Source organism: Embiotoca jacksoni, unplaced genomic scaffold, assembly GCF_022577435.1.
Source record: "Embiotoca jacksoni isolate LCO1_2020_lvr unplaced genomic scaffold, fEmbJac1.0.p SCAF_12, whole genome shotgun sequence".
NCBI classification, from domain to species: Eukaryota; Metazoa; Chordata; class Actinopteri; family Embiotocidae; genus Embiotoca; species Embiotoca jacksoni.
In genome coordinates this window covers 13768791-13786566 of record NW_027185252.1, presented here as the reverse complement: position 1 = coordinate 13786566, position 17776 = coordinate 13768791, and the positions used below count along the sequence as shown (strand labels likewise).

Below are 17776 nucleotides of genomic sequence, written 5' to 3'. Positions count from 1 at the left end.
ATCCAGGCCATGTTGGCTCCTGTGGCTCGTCTGTCTTTCCTTCTGCTTCCCCCCCGCTCTGTCTTTATCAATCTCTGTCTCTCACACACCCCCCCTTTTCCCTCCCTCACATGTGCTCTCTCTCCATTTTTTATATCCTTCCCTGTTCCTGCCACTTTTTTCCTCTTCCATCCTTACATTACTGTCTTCTTCCTCCTGCTCTCCCACTTCTGAAAAATGACTCAGCCCATCTGGACAGAGCCGCGCGCGGCCGTTACATTATTAGTCCTCGTGGCAGCGATTAAAAATAGATCAGAGTACCGAGTCAGAATTAGTTGAGACTTTTCTTCCTCTCCCATCTCATGTTGTCCCCCCTCCTCATACATGAAGTCTATTGGCTAGAAATTAATATGAAAAGTGAAAAGTTTGCAACAAAATGTTTGTGTGTCAGCCTCTGCTCAGAGTGTCTGTATTTGTGTGAGCAGCTGTGAGTGTTTGTCAGTGTGTATCGCCCACGGAACCTCTTCGCTGGGTGCTGTCTCACGTCGAGCGTTGTGTTTGAGAGGCTTGTCGAGGTAAAGCTCCTGTCAACGCCTGGCCGGAGGGAGTATACTGATGAAAGGCCTCTTCATCATCCTAAAGGGATACATAAACCTCTTAACCAGCACTGCTGCCTTGGATCGGCGGGGTGAAGCCAAAGAGAAACAGAGAGGAAGAGAGCGTACTGAGAGTCTAGACAGGCCACACACTCCAAGGACCACACTGAAAGCATACATGAGAACGCTGGTAAAAAAAAAACCCAAAAAAAACCAACGTACAGTGTAAACAAAACGACGCTGCTGAGAGTCAGTTGCAGAGGAGGAGTCGTGACTCTGGGCGGCCTTGGGTTCGTGAGAGGTTCAGTGGGCCAGCACCATTAGGATCTGGGACAGAGCCTTAATGCCCTGCTGTTCACTGGAAGTACGGCCACATGCCCACCCTCGCTCCACTGACACAGACTTGGGGAGAGGGGGGCGAGGACCAGTAACATTTTAAACTACTCTTTTGATCATGTCAATCCATTTGACTTCTTGGCACATTTGACTTTAATGTGTAAGAAGAGCAAAACAAGAACACCTGACACTAAAAAAAAAAAAAAAAAAAAATCTAATTATAAAATGTTTAGGTTAGTTCATCATTAAATGACTTTTTTTTTTTTTTTTTTTTTTTTTTTTTTTAACACACCTACACATTCACATCCAGAAGCTGCTCCAATCTGATTTGCTGACTGCTGAGCAGCTTAGTTGGTACAATAGTGGGATAAAGAGCGAGAGGGTAAGCCTTGTTCTTTCACAGTTCCCACCCAGACTTCTCTTGCTCGTCCCGGCACTAAAGCCCACTTTACTAACCTTTAGACCGGAGGTACTGCAGGGGGTTGTGAAATTTTTGGTTGATTAGACAATTTTTCATATTTTATTTTATATTTTTTTCCCCCAATTTAAAAAAAAAAAAAATGTCCTTAAATACACATTAACATGAATCCAACATATTGTGGCGAATTGATAAAGTTAAAATAAAAATGTCAATTTGAATAGCTTGTATACATGATTATCATGCAATCGACAGACAATGTTGATATTGGCATTGGTATCAGTTGACAAGGTATGTTTAGAAATGGCAGTGGCACGGCCACCCTACTCACTGTACCTTGCACATGTTTAAAATAAAAACGTGAATATATGAACCTGTATATTATTTGAATAGCTCAGTATTGAATGCATAATAACGAGGTATGTTTATACGAGGCACTAGGCCCAGTTTAATATAAAATACAATTTTATACAATATACAGTATATAGTAGGGGTCCCTGCTCCATCTCTCTATCAGTTTGGGGTTTCCTTGGCCTGAAAAACGTTGAAGACCCCTGCTTTAGACCATCACTGTGCTGATCATGTTCAAGGGATGGCAATGGCTGTCTGCCATTTGGTTCATTCACCACTTTAGTCTTACTGTAGGATTAAGTATTTTTGAAACTATTGGCTGGATTGTTGTGTAATTTAATACAGACATTAATGATGCTGAGAGGGTGAATTCTAATGGTCCCTTAACTTTTCCGTGTTGGATGAATCCCAGTGACACCACCTAATGAAATTTGTGGTTTTGAGTCCCAACAACTATTGTAAAGTTTTTCAGGAAATACAGTATACACATTCATTCCTCCTCAGGAAGAATTGTACCGGCGATGACTTTGGTATGCCCCTGACTTTTTGTTTTGGCTACCATCATGTCCAACTTTTGATGTATCTAATCCTCATTACAGTAAATGCTGAAATACTAGCATGCTAAACCGTATAGTACAAGATGGACGTTTTACCTCAACATCAGCATGTCGACATGTCATCATGCTAAAGTCAGCATTTAGTTCAAATCACTGCTGTGCCTCAGTGTAGCCTCAAAATACCTAGTTCAGTGTGTGAATGTGGACTCTCGATTTTGTAAAATAAACAATGATTATTCTTACACTTCTACTCAACCAGATACATCCCTATTGTTTTGTCTGTGCTACACCACAATTGTAGCTTTGCTCCGGTCACTCGAAGCTTAATTTTTTTTTTTACTGCGATTATAGTCTGGAAACATTTTTCACATAACAGTTTTGCTCAGACACCCTGAAGTGAGCAATCAGCATTTATTTCCAATTTGTAGTTGCAGCGGCGGTAGACCAATTGGACGGTTTTGGCACATTTGGCCAATTAGTTAAAGGCTGCTCCAATAGTTTCGTCCATTAATCCACACAGTAAGATGAACCAACTGGAAGCAATGACCTTATGGAGCATGGCCAGGCCCATATATTCACAAAGGGAATTTTAATCGAGTAACATTAGGCTACCACAAGCCCCAAAAGCACCCCCAATCCTGACCCTCCTTCAATTTTTTTTTTTAATTTTTTTTTTAGAACACAATACTCAATAAATATGTTTCTTTTTTCTTTTTTTTGACATATTTGCACACTAGGATGGAAAAATCTTTTAGGATTTTTTTTTTCCTGCTCTCTCAGGAGCTCCACATGATTGAGGTTTGCAAGTTCTCAAGACTTTGCTTGCCAATTCAATTTGACCCAGAGGAGGACATCCGGTCAGGGTGTGTACCGGCCCGTTACAGAGGGCGACAGAAGGAGGAGAAAAGGACAGTAGAAGAAGAAGCCAGAGAGATCAGGAAAAGAGTCGCCTGTTATTGTTGTCAGTGTCTCTCACTCTGGCCACTCAGTGTCATCATCAGTCTGTGCTGGCTCTGGGCTTCTGGCGGCTGACACTCTGCCTCTCTTTCCATCCATCCAGCTCTCCCTCTTTCACTTTATACACACAAACACACACACACACACACACACACACAGAAGCAAGTTTTCTCTCCCATTCGCAGCTGCCTACTTTATTTGTCTATGCCAAGAGGATTTTTTTTTTCGTGCTCTCTTCAATGCTGCTCTCTATCACCGCCATTCCTGCCAGTCCAGTCATACTGGTCCTGGCTCCGGGCTCTTGGATGTCCTCTTTTCCGCTGCAGCCCAGTCCCCCATCCTGTACTTGGGTCAAGGACACGTTCCCATTGCTGCAGTGAAGAGCAGCATAAAACGTTTGACATCAGGCAGGAACCAAAGCCTCATGAATGATTGATGGCCAAATGCTGACTCATCACACAGGGGAAAGAACTAATATTTTGACCTGAAACATAACAAGATTTACATTTGTAGAGTAAAGCACGGAAACACACAAGTCATTCAGGTACAGAAATCTTCCCACTCCCTTCGTGCAATGTAGACTTATCAGTTCTCCCTGTTTCACATTCTGGTTGAAACACAGATTTCCAGATATGGAAAAGTTGGCCTGGCCATAGTGATAGTCTGTGAGATGCTTGTGCTTTAGTTATTGCTTTTATGTTTTGGTGCAGCACTGCGCTGAGATTACCTGGCAGTCAAATACTGTGGTGTGTTTTTTCATTCCTATCTTGAACCACACATGTTCTAGTGAAGTTTGACTTCTTCTGGTTTAAAAAAATTTCTGGCTTGCTATTGGAAAAACAAAAAGTACCACAATAACTAAAGTAGAAAATGCAAAATGTACCCATGTTTTGTTTTTTTCTATCAGGAAGAATGATTTTGAAATCGGATAACAAACATGTTGAGGAGATCCACAACTTGTTCCTTGAAGCAGGCAGTTTGGACGAAAAAAAACCTCTTTCCTCCTTTTCTCTTTTGGCCTGATTTGAGCGATTGTGTCCGAGCCGAGGCAGGGAGGGAAATTTATTTTGAGAGAATGATGAAGTGAGGTATGAAGGGAAAAGATCAAAAGGATAAAACAGCCATTAGCTTCTGCACAGGACTACTTTTGTTTGCAAGACCCCGACATTCGGCAGAGTGACAAGATTGAATCTCACCTCTATCTTCTGCCTCTCCATTTGTCCTCCCCTGCTATCACCACATCATCTCTCGTCATCTATCTCCTCCAACATGGATTTTCTGCCTATTAGTGCCCTAATCTTTACTGTTCCTTGCCCACCTTTTAGTCTCTCCTCATTATCTGTCTGTCTCACCATCTTTTTCATTTCAATTTAATATCTTGTTAAAGTCGGACTTGTTTTTAAAGCAGTATTTATTATTCATTTGATATTTAATTTTTGTCAATCCTCAAGTAAGTTTGTAGCTTGCTCTTGAAATAGTAATCCACTTTCATCATTTCAAATGTACATTAAATGGAACATTTCACCATTTTATTACCAGATTTACAAAGCTCACAAACCATATCAGCCTCTGACAAGCCCACACATAGACACACACAGAGGCTATCCTGCAGCATGTTGCCTGTTGTGCTTCACATATCTAGGGATTTCTCTGATGCAAGGGGACGCAATGAAGGAGCAGAGTGACGCCAACCCCGCTGTGTTTGTGCGGGGTGTGATCATGCTTCTGTGCATGCACATTTTTTTTGTTTTTTTTCATCTAACTTTGTTTGTCCGTGTGTTGTCACCACTGTCACAATTACTTGGCAACTACTTATTTGTGAGTGGAGATGTCATGTGCTGCACACATTTCTGACAGCGTGGTCTGCTCCCATCACCGCATAGACCGTCTGACCCTCTGCTTCTCGGCGTGCGTGCGAGGTCACGCTCGTGGCCCGTTGATTCGCTGTCAATCCGGCTCATCTCCTCATCTGTTCATTAGCATGACAGAGGAGCTCTCCTGCCAAAGCAGTTAGTCACAAGAATCAGCCCCTGTCACAACACATTACAGCAGCAGGCATCTCTAATAGCACTGGCAATCGTGGCAACCATGGCCAATGCCCACAGTGCGCACACACACTCACACCAGTCAATAGTTGCACTTGATCTACCAGGGAGTGTTTCTGTGTCTCCCTCCGTCTCTTCGTACCTTGCTCTTTCCATCCACATATCCTCCCCCCTCTTGCATGGCTCCCCACTTACAGTTTTGCCATTAATCTCCTCCCTCCTCTCCTCTCCCTTCCCCTCCATCATTGACTTACATTAGCCAGGTTACCTGTACTTACCCTACGTCTCGCCCATCTTCTTGTTCTTTTCCTGCAGTTCCCTCCCCGACAAGCTCTATTTCTGTCTCCCTTCCTTCTGCTCTCTGTCTTCATAACGCTTGAAGAGACTTTTCATTTTTAATCCGTCCGTCTTCCCCTCGTGAAGTTCTAGTTCTTCCTCCGCAGCTTTGTAAGCCCCCTAACACTCTCGCCTCCCTTCATTATCACCTGCTCGGGGTGTCTGATGCGATTTGTACAGGAAGTTTGATCCGGCCATCTTCCTGTCTCCAAGGAGTTGGGTTGTCATATCGAATAATCAAAAACACATATGTTATGACGCGTTTTGCTGACTCGTCTCACAATAACAGTTCATGCTCCGTGACTTTACACGTTGTAACGTGACAGCACCCTAAGACAATATCTCAGACATGAGCTGAAGTTTCAATTGTAAGACATACTGAAATTTTCTGAGCTTGAATGCACTGCATGTAAAGGAGCTCCATGCTGTTTACGCACTTAAAGACAAATGAAAGGGTAGCAGGGACCCAGACTGTGAGTTGCTGCAACAATTGAGGGTATTTGGGTGAAGGACGTGTAATTTGACTGTCTGTGTGCCTCCAGTCTTACTGTAATCTCTGACTGGGGTGGACTTACTGGTTTTGTTGAGGTTTGTTTGTGTGAGGTCATGTGCACAACTCCACCCTTGTCTGTGTGTGTGTGTGTGTGTGTGTGTGTGTGTGTGTGTGTGTGTGTGTGTGTGTGTGTGTGTGTGTGTGTGTGTGTGTTTGCTTGTTTGTTTGTTTGTTTGTGAGAGAGAGAGAGAGGGAGAGATAGCCAGGATTTACCTGTTAGTCAGGAGCTGGCTTGCCACGAGGAGTGGCCATCAGCATTAGTTGGAATTTAACAGCAACCCCCACCTACCTGCACACACATGAAACCTGTGGCATGGGGAGTAGTCGTAATAATCACGAAGAATTGACCTTCATAGGTTTTGATGTGAAGTGCATTGTTTATATGCATAATGCAAGATCCTGTCTCCTTTTTTGAAGTTCAAATAAAAGATGCACATTTTCAGATAAAAAAGATAAAGGCAGCATGCTGCACAATGTTCATGATGCCACGTCTGCTGTTTGTTCTGTGAGAGGTCTCTAGTGTGTGTGTATGAGGAGTAATCAGTTGGAGGAGCTACTAGAGAGGACAGAAGAGTGACCTGGTGAGGGGAAGGAGAGGCAGAGTGTTACGCAAGTTGGGAGAGAGGTGGATCAGAGGACAGGAGGTGGAGGAGGGGGGGCCTGTAGCCCCGCCAAGGCAGAACTGATGCAAATACAGCGGGATGGAGGGTGAAGCACAGGGTTGGGGAGGGTAGGCAGGATAGGGTGGGTAATTACAGGGGCCCAGAGAGGAGAGGCCTGTAATCAGCCTGCCCTCAGGAAGGAATGCAGCTCATCTTCTCATGTAATTACGGCCATTTAAACGGCCCCAGCTTCCAAACACTCATCCCACTGTACTGCTCACCTATTCACTATACGTACTTACACACAGACACACACACACACACACAGACACAAACAGAGTTACAGTGAGACAATCAGTGACAGAAAAGGGCAGATTTTCAACAAGACTTCCAAATGGAGGAAGTGAGGTGGCAAAACAAAGAGCAAAGGATAGACAGACTACAGACTGTGTGTGTGTGTGTGTGTGTGTGTGTGTGTGTGTGTGTGTGTGTGTGTGTGTGTGTGTGTGTGTGTGTGTGTGTGTGTGTGTGTGTACATAGTTAATGGCTGTGTAGACTGCAGGCCTCTCGAGGAAACGGCTCCATGTGAATACCCACCATGGCAACCAGCCACTCTTGGTAGACTTGCGCAACTCTCATCAAGCAGCTGCGCAGTGGTCGAGTAGACAAGCAGTGGCGCCTTCCACTCAACACATACAGTTTTGTCTGCACAAACACACAAGCAGGAGGGGGAAGAGTCTCATTCTGCCAGATGAGTTTGACCTCCAAGTAATAGTCGTGACATTGGCCTGTAATTTCAAGAGGATAATAGGAAAACAGCTTTGTCTCACCCACTCTCTCTCTCCCCTGCCTCCCTCCCTCCTTACCTCTCCCCTTGTCCTCACCCCTCTCCTGCCCACTCTCTCTCCACCTCTGCTGGTGATTGATAGCACTGCTTGTGTACGCCTGTGTTCCCATGCAGTAGGTGGTCGTCAGGGCACACACAAACAGCACAGGGCTACTTTTTGATGGGCCGTGATTAATGAGCTCCGTGGGGGGTGGCGCCCCCTAGCTGTGGCAGAGCACCACTGTCAGCCACGATGTAGCAGTCCCCCCTCTGTCTATTCAAATGCACCAGTACCAGCAGTGGGCTCACAGCTACAACAGAAGCACAAATCCTCTTAGCGCTCCCACTCTCACAGTCACACTCACCCACACATTCAAAAACACAGTCACCGAATCTCACTTGGAGTAAGCCGTCCATTGCATTCACAGTGGGTAAATATAATCTATAGTTTGTTGCAAACACTCCCCCCCCACACACACACACACCACCTCTCTCTCTCACACAGTTTACATGTCGTGTGGGTCCATGTGAAAACTAAATTTTGCAGTATTCAGCCAGTTATCAGTAAAAAACACTGCATTCCGTTGAACCTTATTTATTTTCAACCCTGTAGTTAGATGGCATGTTTACACGAGTGTCTGTGCCCCCAGGCATTCCCTCCAACAGGGAAGATTAACTGTTATTATGACAGCAAAGACTCATGGGGAATAAAAAAGGAACAGAGGGTGAGTCCTTTGAAAAAGGGCAAGTTACACTTAATTTACAATTTCGAGGGGTCATAGGGCAACACACCTTACAGCTTAGAGTGTGGGATAATCCTCAATTTACAAGCAGATCTGTAAATCAGGTCTTACAAGCCACTGCAATTTGTGTGTGTGCGTGCGCATGTGCGCGTGCGTGTGTGTGTGTGTGTGTGTGTGTGTGTGTGTGTGTGTGTGTGTGTGTGTGTGTGTGCGTGCGTGTGTGCGTGCTTGTTCCCATATCCTCAGGTGTGCTCTCTCTCCTCCTGCCACCCGGACATGCTGGATGGACAAGCGAAGCATTTCTGTCATTGTGCATCTCTGTCACCTGCTCAGACCTCCCCTCTCTGACAATCTGCTTTACAGCCCCCTGTCACCTCTCTCTCTCTCTCTCTATCACACTCTCACTCTCTCACTCTCACACACCTACACCTTTTGGATTCTTCTTTCTGCTTTTTTCTTGCTCACACTGATTCCGTCTGTTTTGCTCATATGCACACGCCTTGCACAATTAATTACACACACGATGATGAAACGGGAAGCTTCACATTCCACAGAAATGGCCGCTCGGCAGTTGTCACGTCAGATCCGATCAAAGGTGTGACACGTCCACTGCTGTGATGAACTTCTGACAGGATGCCACTCATAAGTTCCCCTAACAAACATAGAATTAATAGAAAAGCTGCTGAAACATTTACGGCATGTTTGTGTCATGTTGTTTTTACTGGTTACAGTTGGGAAGTCAGACCAGGGTTCAATACAATAAATTAGGATGTGTTAGCTTAACGTTGGCAAGAGAAGGATAGCAGCTGTTTATAAACTATTAGGGATGGGCATTTCAAGCAAACACTATTCGATATCCGCTCTTAACTATTTGACTATTATGCAACTATGAACCCCATCACAGACACGTGTATATAACCCCCCCTTTGACCCCTCCCCTCAAAAAAACACACACCCACACACACTTATACACACACACCGACGCACACATAAAGAGAAAAAGAGAGTTTGCTGTTAACGTAGGCTCAACAAATGTAATCCAACTTCTAAAACCGCTGCCTTGGACTCAGCTGATGTGATGTGTGACGCATGTTTTCTCTGGGATGAGGGATGTTATTTGCGCTGCACGTCCAACTTCAAACTCACTCTGTCTGGCTATTGATTATTGATCAGTGGATGGACCGTTTGCTCTGTGCTTCCCTCTGACGACTGTGCAGAGCTGCGGTAGACTGATGATCTGCTTGCTCTACCTGCAGAGTTTGACTGCATCTCATCTTCATTTATGTTTTGAAGGAGTTCCACACAGAACATTTGTAGTCATCTTTGCATGTTTTTCCTGTTCACACTGCAGCATCTAATCTCACAGCACCACACAGCTTTACCTGCAAATCTCTGGAGCCTGATAGTAACATGTAACACCTAGATAGTAACACCTCTTCTTTATGTTGTTTATTGACAGCTTGCAGACAGCTTTTATCAATTGGTCAATTGGTTATTGAAAGAGAGAATTCAAAGTCTGATAGACTGGCGGCGGCACCTTCCGATGGGAGTAATGCATTACAACCATGCGGTGGTGAAAAATGGGGAAATAAGAAAGAATGATAGTTGCTCATACTATTCGATTTTTATATTTCAATGACTGTTCGAATATTGGAAAATCATGACCCATCTATATAGACTGTGCAGATTGGCATCTATCTGAATGCTACAGCACCAGTCGCACTAGCTGGCAAATTTTTTTATATTCTTAAAAAAATAAGATTGAAATGTGTAACTTGTCTTTGCAGTTTTTGACTATTTCTTTGTTGTTATCACGCTGCAGCTTATAAAGCTATAAATATTTAAGAAAAACCTTGTCCGTTTTGCTGGTGAGATGGAGGAAAAAAAGGTAAGAAGAAGAAGGCAAGTAATAATCATGACAGACCTGAAGAGGAATGTGTGTGTCTGCTGGTGTGAGATAGGAAGTCGGGTAGTTAGCGAGTCACCATGGTGAGTACAAAGAAACAAGCTGCAGAGCCATGTGAAGCCGCCACATGTGCACATCTTGGTGGTCATATCAAAATACCCAAACAAGAACTTTCAAGGCCCGCGTGTCGGAGGCTTCATGAGCAAGCACGCAGCGTTGGATCTGCGACGCTCTCACCAGGAAGTCAAATTCTGCTTCCTGCCTCCTGTCGCCTCATAGCCATCAAGATGAGACCAAAATAATGGTGTGTGATTGTCACTGGTGAATTAATGACATATCCTATTAAAAGATGACCAATTTTGCCCCCCGTCTGTGCTCAAAAGGGCTACTTATATTGCAAGTGTTAGTGCCAGTGTGTGTGTGCATGTGTGTGTGCGTGCTTTCAGTCAGATGGGTGAACTGCATGACTCCTCACACTCCGTCTGCCTTTGTTGACGTGAGAAGTGATGCTGTGTCGCTCCAACCTGCACTCATGTCGCCTCATGCCCTGCCTGATGCCAACACACACACACACACACACACACACACACACACACACACACACACACACACACACACACACACACACACACACACACACACACACACACACACACATTCCCTGATGCTTTTTTTTCCCCCCCATCACATCCTGTGTCTAAATCTTGACACTTGCTTTTTCCCAGTCGTCACGTCACTCCATCTTTTCCCCTCTGCGCTGGTTTCTTCTCTCTCCTCTTGTGGTGATTTTTTTTTTGTCGGGCTGATGAGGATGAGGTCAGTCTGAATATCAATCATTCAGTGTAATTGTCCTTTAAGGAAGGCAAGGAGAGACTGTCTCCCTCCATCCATCTCTGTCTCTTTCGACCTGCCTCTGTGTGTGTGTGTGTGTGTGTGTGTGTGTGTGTGTGTGTGTGTGTGTGTGTGTGTGTGTGTGTGTGTGTGTGTGTGTGTGTGGCGTGTGCGACTCGTGCCTCAGGGCTTCCTCGCAAGAATGATGATAATGAGGTAGATTGGGTGAGGATGATGTATATGGTCAGCCAGTCAATGTTACATAATGGCTGCAGATCACTGTATTAATTGGCCTTGTTTCCTGTGTCACTGGCAGCGCTGTCATATTTGTCCGTCTATCCTCACAGCTGTTTGTCCTTTGTGTACTCAGTGAGCTGGTTGTGCTTCGTAGCTGTGGGCTACAAGTTCTGTCTCCATGCGTGTGTGTTTGCAATTAAGGCTGTGGGATGTCATTTGAAGTCGACTGGAGCTGCGCAGAGTGCTTTGAATCCAGCGGGCAGGAGGGAAGGAGGACTTGAGTCAGGGGAGGGCAAGAAGAAAAGCACTCCTGTGTCATACACCCGACTGGAAAGCGGAAGGGAGGAGGTGGGATGCTGTGCTGCTGTTTGTTTGTTTGTTTTTGACCTCATAGGATGGCTAAAAAAAGAAGAAAAAAAAACCAAAACCTGATCATGCCAAACACAAGTTCACCCCGTGTCTTTTGAAGTGTTTCTCTGTTGTTTGGCTGCTTCAAAGTATTCTCCTTCCGCTGCTTTATTCTCCTTTGCTGGCTTTTCCCTTACTTCTGAGTGCAGTGTTGGGATAGTGAGGGCACTTGAGGGGACAGTAATGACTAAGTCTCTAAAGGTAATGATAAAGTACAGACGCTTTAGACTCCACTCTGGCTCGAGGCGCTGGAGCTAAGAAAATTACTGTCATCCGTGTGTGTGTGTGTGTGTGTGTGTGTGTGTGTGTGTGTGTGTGTGTGTGTGTGTGTGTGTGTGTGTGTGTGTGTGTGTGTGTGTGTGTGAGTGTGTGAGAGAGAGAGAGAGAGAGACAGAGAATGAAAGGGTAAAGAAAAGAGAAGGTGAAGAATGACAGCGGGCAGAAAAAACAACAGACAGTTTCAGAGTCAGGCTGAGAAAAGACAGACATTGCTGTGATTCATTTTCCTTACCAGTTATTATAGCTGTCCAGTGTTGCATGTTTGTGGGTATGTGTGTGTACGCGTTTACTTCATTGTTTCTCTCCCTTCCACTCATCTTCGAGTGTCTCCTGACCCGTCTTTGTCCAGGCCTCTTGTCTTCCCGTCTTGTCACCTCTGTCCAGATTCCCTCTATCTCTCTCCCACGCAGTCCTGCCTTCCAGTGGAGCCCGGCTCCACCGCTGTCACTCTGACTCTCAGTTACACTGCACTGAAGCGCTGCACTCCGCCACACAGTCGAGCACCAAGGAGGGCACTCCTTCAGTTACAGTGGAGTTTAGCATACATGAATAAGAGTGGGAGAGAATGTACTGTATAAGCATAGGTTGTCATCGGGTGTCGGTCTTACATGTATGTGTGTGTGTGTGTGTGTTCACACGATTGTGTGCTCGGGAAAAGAATACCCAGAAGCCTGTGTTTGCTGTCTAGCGGTCTGCTGTCTGTCATTAGAGTAATAAAAGACTTGCTGTGCTGCATAGTGAGGAGTTCTTGTCTTTAAGACTCCTCCATTCCGCACAAATTGCCGGCTGCTGAGTTCTGATGGATGTTTGTATGCTGGCCCAAAAACACAGGTTCCACTTTAAACCCCTAGCTCCATTATCCAAGAGAGAGACAGAGGGGAGAGAAAGAGGCTGTCTGTCTGTCTCCTTCCTCTGTCATCCAAAAGTGTTTTAATTAAACTGTGGCTCTCTGCAGGCCTCAGTATATACACACACACACACACACACACACACACACACACACACACACACACACACACACACACACAGCACAGAGAGAGAGAGGTTTATCCAAATACGCAGGGCTCTCCTCCCATTCTGTCTCCGTCTGAACCACCGTCTCTCTCTGTTTGTCTTTCTGCTGCCATTTCTTTTTCCTCCTGCCTTCCTCTTCCTCTCTCTGTGCCCCCTCTCATCACGCCTGAAGAGTGACAGGCTCTGTTTTCAGCCGATGTTTGAACACCGACCGATCAATGCCGGACAAAGGGAAAGAGCGGGGGTGAGGGGCGGGGAGGGCCAACACAATTGGTTATTGACAGAGAGAATTCAAAGTCTGAAAGACTGGAGGCGGCAGCTTAGTGTGGATAGAGGAGAGCAGAGACTTGTGAGAAAGGCACGAGGATGAATGCGATTCATGTTCATGGTTAGGCATTACTTTGAGAAGAGGTAACATTCATTGTTCCTATTTGTTTGTGTTGACCTGTTTGCACTGTGGTACATGGTTAATTGAGTGTGTACAGTATACAGTGATGTGGAATGTGGACACCTGCCAGGTTGTAACCTGTGGGAGCAGAAACAAGTGTAAGTGCGTATGCATGGTTTCATGTGCAGTTTTTATGGTTTGGTTTTGTTCTGCTGTTGAGCTGCGAGAGCCACTTTGAGTTTTACATAACAAAAAATGATTTTGTGTGATTTAATCACTTTTACATTTCTTTTCAGTATAAGGCATTGGCCACAATTATACACTGTCCATACACGTTTGTTTAGGAGTGTCTGTGAAACACGATGTGGAGAACCTGCTCAGGAAATTGCAACCAAAGTGCTTAATTTCTTTTATTTAAGTGAATGAGAACTCAACATTTGTAAAAAGTTTGTAAAAATACAAACCAATACAATACAGAATAACCTAATGAAACAAATGAAATCAGACATAACATTAGGACTCTTGGGAAAAAAATTATACAACGCATACTTTGTGTAGCACTATCATATCGATACCCAGGTGCCAAGTATCAATATTTTATTATATAAATATATTTTTCAGGTGCACGCAGCATGTATGACAGGTTTTTATTACAGTGTTGGTCAGTCTGTCTGCTTGACAATCCCATTTTGCTACAATAAAAACGACTGAAGTCAGATGAACAGACTGAAAGTTTTATTGTTTAGTATATGTTGAAATTCTTCTTTAGAGGACATAATTACACTTAAAAAAAAAAGGTAATACAAATGTCAGAATATTGCTATACATGCTATCCCAATACTCAGCATAATAATAATTGTCTCAGTAATATGATAGTATAACTTAAGTATTGTGACAATATTATATCACGGGCCTCTATCGTAGAAAGAATAAGTAATTTCAAAACTTATATTTAATAATGTTTTCATATTTGTGACCATGCCTAACAAACCCATCAATTCCAGCTTTTGCTCTACAGCACCAGCGTGCTGTGGTGAGGGTTCAGTTTAGGGTCACAGGTTGGTGAAGTAGTCAGTGACTGGAGAAGAACAAGGATGTGGTTGTGTGAGAAACACAACAGAAAAAGTCAGAGACAGATACATGGTGACAGGTCCATCCTGGATGGCTGTGAGGCCTGGAGCAGCTGTTGCCCTTTCGACTGTCCTGTGGCCACAGCCCTGCCAAACTCTGAGCTGTGGGCAGCGCTGCTTCAGCCTCTTTTAGCCCAGCCAGCCTTTTTATAGTGGAAGAGTTCTGGGTCAAGAGGTGGTACCATTCTTGTACCTGAAAATGGAACAGCCTCCTGAATCCCATAAGTCCTTGTTAGCCTTGAATTGTGACGCACCTTTCCCTCCCACCTCCTTCGTGCTCTGTGTTTCTCTTTGCTCTCCCTAATGTCTCAGACAGAGTCTGTCAAGGGAAACGGTGGGATGAGAGTGGGGAAGTGCTCACTCTCCTAAAATAGGAGACGGTATCGTTCTAAGTAGTTTCTCTTGTTCCCTGCTTGTAGAATAACTGATCAGGTTTGGCTTGATACATTTTGAAAACTGAACATTTCAAATTTGCCTGGTTTAAATCTCATTGTATAAAAGCAGCTGTATTTGCTCTCACACCTCTTTCTTTATCCGCCGAATGCAGAGGATGAGATTTAAGAACTGAGACTGCTGTGTAAGAAAATCAAGGATACCCATGAGCTATTCCTGCATGCGTGTTTGCTCATCTGCGCGTGTGTGTGTGTGTGTGTGTGTGTGTGTGTGTGTGTGTGTGTGTGTGTGTGTGTGTGTGTGTGTGTGTGTGTGTGTGTGTGTGTGTGTGTGTGTGTGTGTGTGTAAGAAAGTGCACTGAGCTGGATATGCTCATAGCTTTTTGGAATCTCCTGACTGGAGCAAACATCGTCAATCCCCTGCTCTCTGCTCCAGTCTTCCACTTAATGCTTATTGAATTCAGATCATTTTCATAAGCAGAACAAAGTTTTCTTTTGGAAGGTCAGAGACATTAACATTTCATAAGAACATGGATTACCCAAAAGGAAAAAACTATATAAGTACAACAGAAGGTGATGTTAAGACATGGAATAAAATTGAGAGAACATTTCTCAGACTTATAGCGGTTTATGAAACATGCCTAAACAAGATGTATAGATGTATATGTGCTATATTTGTGTATATTTTTAGTCGGACAGTTATAGCTATGCCAGGGTCCTGCTGTCTGCAAATTTTACGTCACATGGTTTTGTCCAGTCTGCCTCTGCTTAACTGTCTTGCTCAACTGCACAAGGATACAACCCAGTTGATGGATGCAGAGATGTAGCAGGGTTCAGGCTTGCATCAGTGTGTCGTCCCTGCAGCCCTTTAAACAGACACGTCTGACTGACAGAGTTTTAGAGTCAGGGCCATTACTAACGACTCCACAACCATTTAAACCATAATATCATTATACATCATTAAAATACTCTTCAAACTGTCGATTTGTATTAATGGAGTCACAAATTGGCTTTAAAGGGCTGGCCAACATTAAATTAAATTAGTACATGGCAAAGTTAGCAGTACATACCACACAAATCTATATACTGCTCTGAAAACGTGTAGCAGCCAATGGCATTGCAGCATTGATACACTACAGTAAGTCTTTCTGAAGAGGTCAGCAATACTGTGTCCTTGCTGCCAGGAGAAGCCTTGGCAGTGTTGCCAGGAGGGATGTGTCACATCCAAAATGTCATGAGATAATGTGCGATCAACAGGACCTCTTCGTGGAAGGTCACCAGTTCTCTGCTCCAGCTGAGAAGCATGAACTCTTCCAGAGAGTCCGGAGCAGGAGACCTGCACTGGCCAGATTATTTCATTGTGCTCCTCCACTTACGGTGCAAACTGTCAACACCTTTAGTGCCTTCTTGAAATACACTACCAGGGTTGCTTTAATACCCTGCAGCTGGATTGAGACACAAGAGAAGCTGTCACACACATTTACTCCCTCTAGGTAGGTGATAGCTTATTGATCCCCCGAGGGCCAAATTTGTCATTTTGCTTATTTCTTCCCTCCTCAGCAGCGAGGTCAAAGTCTGGGATGAGCCACAGAGCAGCCACTCTAACCCAGATGGAGACTTACTGCTCTGGTCTGTCCATTGAAGGACGGTCATCTTAACCATTTCTGCTTTCTGTGTTGTCAGAGAGCAGCGACTACAGCGAGGCCGAGGTTCTCCCTGACTCCTTCCCGTCAGCGCCGGCAGAGCCTCTCCCAGAATTCCTGCTGGAGCCGGAGGATGCTTTCATCGTAAAGAACCGGCCGGTCCAGCTGCGCTGCCGGGCGTCGCCAGCCACCCAGATCTACTTCAAATGTAACGGAGAATGGGTCAATCAAAACGACCACGTTACAAGAGAGAGCCTGGACCAGATCACAGGTGAGAAACACACATACACACAAACACGCATGGTAATGTCACCTTGTATTTTACAGACATAAACATCATACTCAATTACTAACATCATTTTCAACAACATAATCCATTAGTTCTTATAGGATTTGATGTGCACGTTAACTTCTTTTTGGCCTGCAGCCAATGCATTATTTATATGCACTGTGAAAAATACGCCTCACTAATCTCTCTCACTCTCTTTCCTCTCTCTCTCTGACCAGGTCTGGTGGTGCGGGAGGTGGACATCTCGGTGTCGAGGACCCAGGTGGAGGAGCTGTTTGGGCTCGAGGACTACTGGTGCCAGTGTGTGGCCTGGAGCTCGGCTGGCACCACCAAAAGCAACCGCGCCTACGTTCGCATTGCATGTCAGTATCGTGTGTGTGTGTGTGTGTGTGTGTGTGTGTGTGTGTGTGTGTGTGTGTGTGTGTGTGTGTGTGTGTGTGTGTGTGTGTGAGTGATAAAGGCAGGAAGAGAGACAGCGGAAGGGTAAATGTTTCAGACTTTTTGCTTGTCATATGTATCAGCTTAAGTATATATGCAAATAAATGTGCTGTGGCACTCCATCTTAGTCCCCCGTGGTAATGTATGGTGCAGTGTGATTGACACGTTGCATGTTTATGAGGGTACGGAGTGAAAAAAGGGACACTGACAAAGGCTTTTTGGGGCTTTGCCTGGTGTGTGTGTGTGTGTGTGTGTGTGTGTGTGTGTGTGTGGATATGTGGGTGTTTTTGTGACAGCCAATGTCACTGAGATAAACAGCGTGTCACTCTGCTGTGCGGGGCGCCTTAACTAACTGCTGCCTACATGTGTGTCGCCCCCTGTAGACCTGAGAAAGAACTTTGAGCAGGAGCCTCTGGGTCGGGAGGTGCGGCTCGAGCAGGAGGTGCTGCTGCAGTGTCGCCCCCCGGAGGGCATGCCCGCTGCTGAGGTAGATGTCTTTCTCCTCATCACCATCCTCATCAC

At 44.9% G+C, this 17776-nt stretch overlaps 1 protein-coding gene across 2 annotated transcripts in view; it reads left to right on the top strand.

Moving 5' to 3' along the window:
• The window catches only part of unc5b (unc-5 netrin receptor B), a 58901-nt gene that overhangs the window by 17485 nt on the left and 23640 nt on the right, over positions 1-17776 (top strand). For both annotated transcript variants that reach the window (XM_069144975.1, XM_069144974.1), the window contains exons 2-4: positions 16568-16798; positions 17035-17178; positions 17638-17741. In XM_069144975.1, coding sequence (XP_069001076.1) covers positions 16568-16798; positions 17035-17178; positions 17638-17741 — 479 coding nt within the window. The remainder of the gene's footprint in view (positions 1-16567; positions 16799-17034; positions 17179-17637; positions 17742-17776) is intronic.